The sequence below is a fragment of the Ascaphus truei genome, chromosome 3 (genome assembly GCF_040206685.1).
Source record: "Ascaphus truei isolate aAscTru1 chromosome 3, aAscTru1.hap1, whole genome shotgun sequence".
NCBI lineage: Eukaryota > Metazoa > Chordata > Amphibia > Anura > Ascaphidae > Ascaphus > Ascaphus truei.
This window is the reverse complement of record NC_134485.1, coordinates 58,594,232-58,604,126: the sequence shown is the minus strand read 5'-3', so window position 1 is coordinate 58,604,126 and position 9,895 is coordinate 58,594,232. Positions and strand designations below refer to the sequence as shown.

At 42.4% G+C, this 9,895-nt stretch overlaps 1 protein-coding gene across 1 annotated transcript; it reads left to right on the top strand.

Moving 5' to 3' along the window:
- Nucleotides 1-857: 857 nt before the first annotated feature.
- On the top strand, nucleotides 858-8,204 carry LOC142490915 (zona pellucida sperm-binding protein 4-like). Its single transcript, XM_075593309.1, has 12 exons — nucleotides 858-1,071; nucleotides 1,475-1,596; nucleotides 3,097-3,193; nucleotides 3,660-3,815; nucleotides 3,957-4,144; nucleotides 4,279-4,376; nucleotides 5,363-5,490; nucleotides 5,822-6,011; nucleotides 6,277-6,424; nucleotides 7,061-7,139; nucleotides 7,461-7,571; nucleotides 8,007-8,204. The coding sequence occupies exons 1-12, from the start codon at nucleotides 873-875 to the stop codon at nucleotides 8,144-8,146; spliced, it is 1,656 nt and encodes a 551-aa protein (XP_075449424.1). The 5' UTR covers nucleotides 858-872; the 3' UTR covers nucleotides 8,147-8,204.
- The last annotated feature ends 1,691 nt before the right edge of the window (nucleotides 8,205-9,895 follow it).

The window sequence follows — 9,895 nt, the reverse complement described above, 5'->3', positions numbered from 1 at the left end:
ATTACTTTTTACCACCAGGTATTAGATAGTCTGCAACGCAGTTCAAACTTCTCACGTTGCTTCTTTCACCATTAAGACGGTAAATAAAAGGAGATTATGTACAGTACTAAAGTATTTCGGCTGCAAAACTGGGCAAATCCAGCGCAAAATTATTACACCCAATTTATCAGAGGAAACAAATGTCAATTGCATTTATTTTCTTTATAAATATGTTGCTGGGGTTTTGTTTTTCCCGGCTTTACCTCAGTTTTGCAGCTAACAGACTTTACTAAATAATCCCCAAAGCCTTCCTAAAATCAGGGCAAACGTGATAGACAACAAACAAGAGAGAATAGAAGGGCTCCTTATACTATAGCATTAGTAAATGACCCCACCGTGTGCATTATGTTTGGCTTGCAAACACTGACCCTGCACATTGAAATCAACTTAAAGGGCATGAGACATAATGAAAACTATTTATCAGTCCACTGCTTGCAAAACTATAGATAAAAAAAAAATACCACTAAATTCAATTAGGTTTTTTTATATAAATCTGTTCCTCTTTCTCCAGCAGTTTTTGCAGATGAGAGATTTTGTAAAAAGATCCACATTAAAAGTAGTGGGACTTTGTTCATTTTTGATATATTTGGCACAATGTGCAGTTTTTTGTTTTATTACTGCATGTAATGAATGGCCAATTCATTGCATGTTTAAGCACTTACTCCAGTTTACAATGCAACATGTGACTTTTAGCTGAGTTGACTTGTGAGTGCTAATTGGTTGATAGAAAAACACACCCATAAAAGTCAAAGATGCTCACCTGGGTTGGCCATGCCTGTCAGCTAAGTTACAGAGGCTCCTACTCACATGTAGGATTTATTCTTTTATTCAGAATGGCTACGTTTAGGAAATTGGGATATTTGGGGAGTTTAGTGCTCTTAGGATGTTGTCTCTTTTCTGCTGCACAAGATCTATCTACGACAAGCAGCCCTTTTTATGAGGAACCATTTCTGGTTTGTGGAGAGCAGAGTTTGGAGTATAGCATACCCCCACTTCTAAATGGCAATATATCTGGTAAATTGTTAGTTCAAGGTAGGTTGCTGTACAGTGTAACATACAGTATGAGTGTGTGTATGTATGTGTGTGTGTATGTGTGTATATATATATATATATATATATATATAATTTTTTTTTTTTTTTTTTTTAAATTGGGTAACAAGACTAATACCTCATTGGAAAGTTATACATTGTTTTGTAAATTTGGCTCTCTGACATCAAATGTTTCTAAAGCAGAAAAAAATATCTGAGTATTGGCTTTCAATATGTTAATTGTTATCTGGAAAACCTGTGGTTTGATACTTTTTAAATTAATAGTGTGTTTTCACTGTGAAACGGAATAGTTGCCGACCCAGGCAGTGCATGTGTTAATGATGTGGCTTTTCTGCAGCAATGTGAAGCCTGTCTATAGTACACAAACTACTTTATATTTTCCTAGACCATGAAGGAAAATGGCAGCCTCTTGCTAATGATGCCTCCTGTGGGATCTGGATTACTCTTGAATCTGATGGCCTCCTGATTATTGATGCTGATTATGACGGCTGTTACATTACAAAGCTGGTAAAGGATCCCCTGTATATTGTTGCTTTAATCTGTTTGCTTCTGTGGTGCATTAATCTGTGTGAGGCTTCTGGATTACTGCTGTCATGTCTCTAGGTAATGGAAGATCTGTCTCTTTCCCCAAACTAACCTAACATGGAGTGCTAAATTAATACATCAAATTTCTCAAGTTATCAAGGATAATTTTCCACTTTTGTGGTTGAAGTCGGTGAGATTTGGGGTTCTAGGCTGGAGGAATGTTACTTGCCCCTTCAGTGTTTGAAGGGATTAGTGGAAAGTACTGTTTTTCATACTGCCAAGTCAGTGAGACTGATTTTAAACTGAACCTATGATCTGGGCCGCCAACAGAAATCATGGGGCCCAGGATTTATGAAAGGAGCAGGGCCCCCCTCTGCCCCAGAACCCATAGCGCACCTACCACAAAAAATATTTTTTAGCACGCAACTTTTACTTAACTTTTTTTTCTTATTGTAATATGGAAAAAACATTATAATGCAATCTGTTTATTTTTATATTATCAACAAAAGACAAAGATATCCAATGTGACAAAAGGCCTGGGGGGGGGGGGTGTTGTAAGTATGGGTGTGTGATTGCCTGGATGGTGACTGACTGCCAGGGTGGGTGAGCGGGTGACTGCCTGGGTGGGTGACTGACCTTGACCAGATGGGTGCTGCTTCCTTGCCCGCCAGATGCTTCTCTTTCCCCCCCCCCCCCCCCGATCGCCACGGCTGCTGCCTTGGGCAGGAGGTAGGCTCGGGGGGGCTCAGAAGGTAGGCGGTTGGAGGGGGTGTGCCAGACTGGTGGGCTAATTCCGTGGGAGCAATTCCCTTGGTCAGGGGCAGGAGGCTGGCACGGGGGAAGCTGGGTTGGCTGGCGTAGGGGGAGCTGAGTTGGAGGGCTCGCCCCGGCGCTTCCCCTCCATCCCACGTTGGAGGGGGGGGTGGACCCACAGGCAGCAGGCCGGACACTCTGTTTTCCCTGCGCATGCGCGCCATGACCTCTGCTCTGCATGTGCATTGGATTCGCCAGTATATATCTATATCACACTTGATGTCTGCTTGCACCCAGAAATTATCTGAACCCGTGTAGATGGTTTGCTAAATTCAGTTACCACATAAGATCCTCAATCTGCGTGGCATTGATTTTTATCATGGATTTGGACACAAGACTGGGTAGCAACAATGAAAACCCCAAACCATGCACTAGACTTCTAAGTTATTGGTTTTCCATATATGTACCTAATACAATATATTGGACAACAATCTATTGGGACTGGCATATCTCAAGTACCACTGCAGCTGGTTGTATGGTTGTCCTCTTGAGCATGCAATGTTACATTTAAAATCAATGGTAGGGCAAGTACTCGGTCTGCCTTAGTAGTTGTAGTCAGTGGGTGCCGATGAATTGGCTGGTTACCATCACTCCCCAGCAATAATTGTCCATAAAAACAAAATATCCATATCAGGCAATGTTAGTATTTCTTTTTAATGTTTATATCAGGACCACTACTACACGATGACAATTTTGCTGGAGCATAATTCTACAGGCGAATGGGAAGCCTATCAAAAGGAAGAGCTGAGATGCCCAATTTTTCAAGGTAAAAACCTCCTTAATGGTTGTTTAGTTCCACTCTTTTGCTGCCAGAGTTGTCATCAGTGCATTGCTCTTTAACGTGTTGCTTTCCTCTTTGGTGGCAAAAAATGATTATAATGTTGAGTACACTTGTCAAATTGCATTGCACTTTCAATTACTATCTCTAACCTCTAAGATATGTGGGTTTTAAAAAAAATAAATATATATATATGTATTTTTTAAATCCTTTGGGAATGTGAGGGGAATACTCTTCCTTCTTGCACGATATGGACCTCTATTGTTGTATTTTATTATTGTAGTATTCTTCCTGGTGATTAAATTAATACAGTAGTTGCAATGATATACAGAATTTTTTTTTTTTTCTATTTCCCCCTACCCCCCTTTGAAATAAATCGGTGTTAATCTCAATTGTTATGCACACAACAATTGCTTACTGGTACAGTACAATGCATCATTCTGACCCATTCTAGTGATGGATTCCCCAAACCATAGTAAGTGCTCTGATGTCCAGAGAGTAAACCGACTTCCCTGTGCTGGTCCATCCACATCCCAGGACCTCTGCCAACAGAGAGGCTGCTGCTATGACCCAAGTGATTCAAACACTCCTTGCTACTATGGGGACCAAGGTAAAAGTGCCTCTTTACTGGCTTCCAAAAACCTTCAATAAAATCCCCCCCAGACTTGGAACTGTATAGCTTAATATGTTCCATATTGCACGACTGAATGTAAAATCTAACCTCAAATTTGTGCTTTGACAAATCTTCCAGTCACTGCTCAGTGCACCATGGATGGTCGGCTTTCAGTTGCTATCTCCAAGGACAACACTATGCCACCGCTCATTCTAAGCTCCGTCAGGTTTCCCAGGGGAAGTGGTGCTGGATGCAGTGCGGTGACTCAAAATGATGCATTTGTTCTATTCCAGTTCCCTCTTTCAGCCTGTGGGACCACACGTAAGGTGAGTGGGAAATGGTCAATTATCCCCTTCTCTACCAGAATTGCCATCGGCATTTTTTTTTTAAATTGCTACAGACTTGTGTTGTTGCAAAAAGGATTGAATCTCTGCCACTCTAACTTTCTTCTAACAACCAGGAGGATGGTGATCACATAATATATGAAAATTATCTGGTGGCGGACAAAGATGTCAGGACATGGCGTGGGGCCTCAATAACTAGAGATAGCACCTTCAGGTAAATTGAGGTCAAATTGACTCTGGAATATTTTTTGCCCTGTGACCTTGCTAATCTATAAATACTATTGGAAATACCTGGTGTTTGGACATGACCCCCCCCCCCCCCCCCCACTGAATTTAACATGCTGTTTAACAGAGCATCAAAGCCGCTGTGCATAATGCCTTGTATCGGCAGTCTGTATGTCTAGTAGGAAAGCTAACGACCTTTCTAATGCTTTTGGCAACAGTGCAGGTCTAACTAGAACAAATGGTGCATCAAAACATTTTTGCAGGTTTTGGGGTGGTCTCCAATGTACAAAGTAGAAAAGTTGTGGTTCCCCACGCACTATACATCCATGAAAAATAGTTAAACCATGTCGGTGCTCCTGCTCAAAGGCCTTTTTGGGTGGCCTAACAAAATGGTGTGCAGAAGGCACAACGAACTTATGCAAAAACTATTGAATCAGCACAAGTCTGTTGTGCCCTCTTCATTCCCATTTGCTTCAATGTACTTAAACACTATCGTTCCTACAGGTTTAGTGCAGTTTATATATAATTATTTTTATTTTAAATGTAGCCTTTGCCTGATTTTTCTTCACTGCCGTCCTACATTTTCAGGGTAGACGGGGAATGGACAGGTTCAGAATGTTTCATGAGTGGCTTAGTTCAAGAAAGTCGATCAGACTTTCCATGCAGCAGTAGTGTGGAATCGGTGCTATTGCACTTTTATTGAATAAGCCCCTAAGGGATCCGTAATGAACATTTATGCAGTTTGGGGCACCAGATGTAGATATATTTTTTCAGTTTTTTTTTAATATAGCTAGTGTAGCATTAACCTTTTTACACTTTGTTCTTTTGACATGCACTTGAATTTTGTTTTGCTTGCGCTTCTAGCATTATTAAACAATGACAGGTTATGCAGTTGAAGAGGTCATTTTAATGTTTTGAGAGGTCCTCTCATCATGACAACTTTTACTTCAAAATGTAATTGAAATGTTCTTGCAGACTGCACATTCGCTGTAGCTTCATTGCCAGTGGCTTTGTCCCTCTTGAAGTAGAAGTCTTCACACTTCCCCCTCCACCTCCAGCTTCTAGTTATGGACCACTGATCTTGGAAATGAGGATTGCCAAAGGTAATGTGTGTTAATGAACATGTCTCCGTCACCATATCCTTATCTTCACTATTGCTTGTCATCTAACTTTGGCAAGGGCATCTTCTAGCAGTCACTTTATAATCAGACACTTTAACCACTAGCTTTCATTTACAGTTATGCCTTTCCATAGGGTTGGCTACAATGCTATAACTTATTCTATATAGTCTACTGAATGTTGCATAATTGTTCCCATAAATGCAGGATGGTATATTAATGAAATGGTGAATTGGATGTGACATGAGTACAAGACACTAAAATGTATTGCTACAGTATGTCTTTCATGAAGTGTCCTCTTTTGGGCTCTCTGCAGATCTTCAGTATGGCCAATACTATACTGAAGGCGACTACCCTGTAGTAAAACTTCTCAGGGAACCAGTATTTGTCGAAGTTCGCATCCTACGAAGAAGTGATCCAGCCTTGATCCTAATTCTGGACGAATGTTGGGCCACCACCTCTGAAAATTCCTTGCAGCGACCACAGTGGCCAATCCTAGTGGACAGGTATGTGTGTGTGTGTGTGTGAGAAACTATAGATTGTGGACTGACTTGACCAATGAAGTATATGACGTCTGTATTTAATCAAAGTAGATGCCTATTCTGGAAATGACCATGAATGTCACATTAATTGCTCGGCTTATGTTGAGCAAACATTATGCCATAGTTGAGAGCAAGGGTGTTACAGTGGCCACCTTTTTTGTATGTTGAGATTAATATAACTCTTGTTCTGTTGACCCAGTCTTTCAATTTCTCCCCCACCCCCAAACAGGTGTCCATTTTCTGGAGACAACTATATAACTCAGCTGGCGTCTGTTAGGGGCCTTTCAGGTATAGAGACACCATCTCATTATAAGCGTTTCATTGTGAACACCTTCACATTTGTGGACTCCATCTCCCAGCAAGCCTTGGGAGGACTGGTGAGTTGGTATATCTTGGTATGTGTGCATTGTGATTCATTAAAAGTAAGCGGCATCGTTATCCAAGCTTGCTATTCTGGACAAAAGCCAGCATTGTTGGATTGCTTTTTATATTGGCCCACTTTTTATATTGGCCCAAACTGTTTCATTTGACTGAAAACATTAAAAGCTCAAAATCCTAAAACAAAGTATGGAGGTAAACTCCAGCTATATAACCAATTCAATGTTCAAATAAACGGGGACATACTGTAGGATTCCTAAACCATTACAGGTATGGGTTTTCTACAATGTATGTCTTTATCTATATAGCGCCATTAATGTACATGGCGCATCCCAGCAGTAATACACGTGACAATCCTATAAATAACATACGGTAGTACAAATAACAGATCATGGGAATAAGTGCTTCAGACATAAATGTAAAATTGTAGAAGAGGCGTTCCTGCTCCAAAGAGCTCACTATCTAATTGGTAATTTGTCACACGTCATAGTTAATTTCAGATATAGACATGGTGAAAAATTGATATTAATTCATAACACTGTTATGGTGAGTTTATTGAATGAGTTGCAATTAATGTGAAATGTGCTTCTCTCAAATATTAACTTGCAGTAACAAATCAACCAACTCCTTCCTAGGTATATTTCCACTGCAGTGCCTCTGTATGCATGCCTTCTTCATTGCAATCCTGTGTGACTTCTTGCAGATCCTCTAGAAGTAAGAAACGATTACTCTAATTATACATACAAAAACAGAACTAGAACACTTTGTTTGGCTCCTTTTCTTTGTCCTTTTGCCATAACCAAGAAAAACTGGCCAATTCCTCAAATATGCTCTGTTAATCCCATGTTGATTTGGTTTAAATTGATGCACTTTTCAAATGCAGCATACAGTAGTATATGGATTTTAGTCTACAGCAGAGAGCTGTACATTCTTTAAAATTGGAACAAAGACAATATTTGAATGTCTAAAACAAGGTATTAAAGGATCATTTGTATTCCCAATCTATTAAACATACTAAATTGTTTCATCTGGCAGAGAGAAGAACAGTTGATAAGTGGAACTCGGAGGGATCGCTGACCTTGGTAACAGCAGAAGGACCAGTAGAATTCCATCTGGACAAACATGAGAATATTTTAATCCAAGAAGGTACAGTAGGGACATTGGGACCTCCCCATAGAAACTCCAATCTAGAACATCTTATCTATACAAGAAATGGAAAGCTTTCCATGTGTAATTCCATGCCACTTCTGTCAAGTGATAATGGGCAGCTAGCTTTATTTCTTTCCATTGTAACAGCAGCTACTAGCCACAAACTTTGGTGTGGTCTGACTGAAAACTACACTGCATGTTTGATTTATGTTTTGACTAATAGTAATTTTAAAATGGTAAATGACTATATTGATATATTGATCATTTTAAGTGGTATCATTAGTTACAAGCTAAAATCCTGCATTGCCCTATCGCAGTCGGCTAACTTTACACTGGTTAAATAGGCTGTCTCTGGGGGGTGGAAACAGAGGTTAGCACATCTATTTGATGTATTTGCATAACTGGGGTTTTTTTTTCCTTTCCCCCCTCTAGGAATTCATGCCAGTTTTTCGGTCAGAATGGAGTGGCTATTTGTAGCTGTGGCAATATTGGGTGGAAGTGCTGTTGGAATTATTATATGTGGTCTGTGCATACATCGAAGCAAAGAGAAAATTCCAAATGTAAAGCCGTGATTAAACTGTTTCTAGGACCAACTTTGTGTTGAGTCTTTACAGGTTGTCACACATGACGACAAAGGGATGTTGTTCCCTTGAAATGTGCCTCCATGTTTATACAGTATGCAAATAAATAAAATATTAAATGCTATAATAAAGACATGTCTCTTGTAACCTGTGTGCTGTAAGGGTCATGCCAAGTCTTCATTGTGCACTTCAATGGCAGCGAAGTGGTCCCTGCCGAAGCCAAGCACCAACCAGATTACACATTGCATAAGTGAATGCATCCATATCGAACTGAAGAATTGTATTTAGACAGCTGTCTGTTGAAGTGAAACCTCTTTAGTGGCACCTAGTCCTGATGGGACAAAACTGGAGAGATGGGAGACGAAATGTGAAATGGAAGTGACGTCACGTAATGGACGCCGTTCTCCCCCCCACACGTCCCCTGTCACATGTGGCGGCGGCGCTCCTAATGGCTGCCGCTCACCCCACACGGCCGCTAACACGCCGACGCCACTCCTAACGGCCGCCGTTCCACGCCCGCTGCCATGCCGCGCATGCGCAGTTGTGATGGCGCCACTGACTCATCCAATCACCGCAGGAGGAGTGGGGAGGGGGTGGCACAAAGCCGCTATCTGCCCCCGGCGGGTGCAGGCCCAGCAGCACACTGACCTGGATCTCCTGGTAGTGCTCCTGCAGGTCTTCCCACTCCCGCAGCGCCGGCGAGCTCATGGCGGCTGTGATAGCCGAGGCCTCCGCTTTGCCCTCCAGCACCAGGCAGACACGGGCACTTCCTGGTTAGCATGCGCGGACAATGGGAGATCTCCCCCCGGTCATGTGGTGCGCAGAATTTGCGGGGGGGGGGGAGTGGGGAGGAGAAGTGTGGTGACCCCCACACACACACTGACTGAGACATACACACACTGACTGACACAGATACATACACTGACTGACATACACTGACTGACATACACTGACTGACACACACACACACACTGACACACACACACTGACTGACTGACTCACTGACTGACTCACTGACACACTGACTGACACACACTGACTGACTCGCACACTGACTGACTCGCACACTGACTGACTCGCACACTGACTGACTCGCACACTGACTGACTCGCACACTGACTGACTCGCACACTGACTGACTCGCACACTGACTGACTCGCACACTGACTGACTCGCACACTGACTGACTCGCACACTGACTGACTCACACACTGACTGACTCACACACTGACTGACTCACACACTGACTGACTCACACACTGACTGACTCACACACTGACTGACTCACACACTGACTGACTCACACACTGACTGACTCACACACTGACTGACTCACACACTGACTGACTCACACACTGACTGACTCACACACTGACTGACTCACACACTGACTGACTCACACACTGACTGACTCACACACTGACTGACTCACACACTGACTGACTCACACACTGACTGACTCACACACACACACTGACTGACTCACACACACACACTGACTCACACACACACACTGACTCACACACACACTGACTGACTCACACACACTGACTGACTCACACACTGACTGACTCACACACACTGACTGACTCACACACTGACTGACTCACACACACTGACTGACTCACACACACACTGACTGACTCACACACACACTGACTGACTCACACACTGACTGACTGACTCACACACTGACTGACTGACTCACACACTGACTGACTGACTCACACACTGACTGAC

Excerpts from the sequence above, each read along its gene's own strand:
- LOC142490915 (XM_075593309.1), top strand. The coding sequence starts at position 873 with ATGGCTACGTTTAGGAAATTGGGATATTTGGGGAGTTTAGTGCTCTTA. Across the intron at positions 1,597-3,096 it reads GCTGTTACATTACAAAGCTG|GACCACTACTACACGATGAC; the intron begins GTAAAGGATCCC and ends TGTTTATATCAG. Across the intron at positions 3,194-3,659 it reads GAGATGCCCAATTTTTCAAG|TGATGGATTCCCCAAACCAT; the intron begins GTAAAAACCTCC and ends GACCCATTCTAG.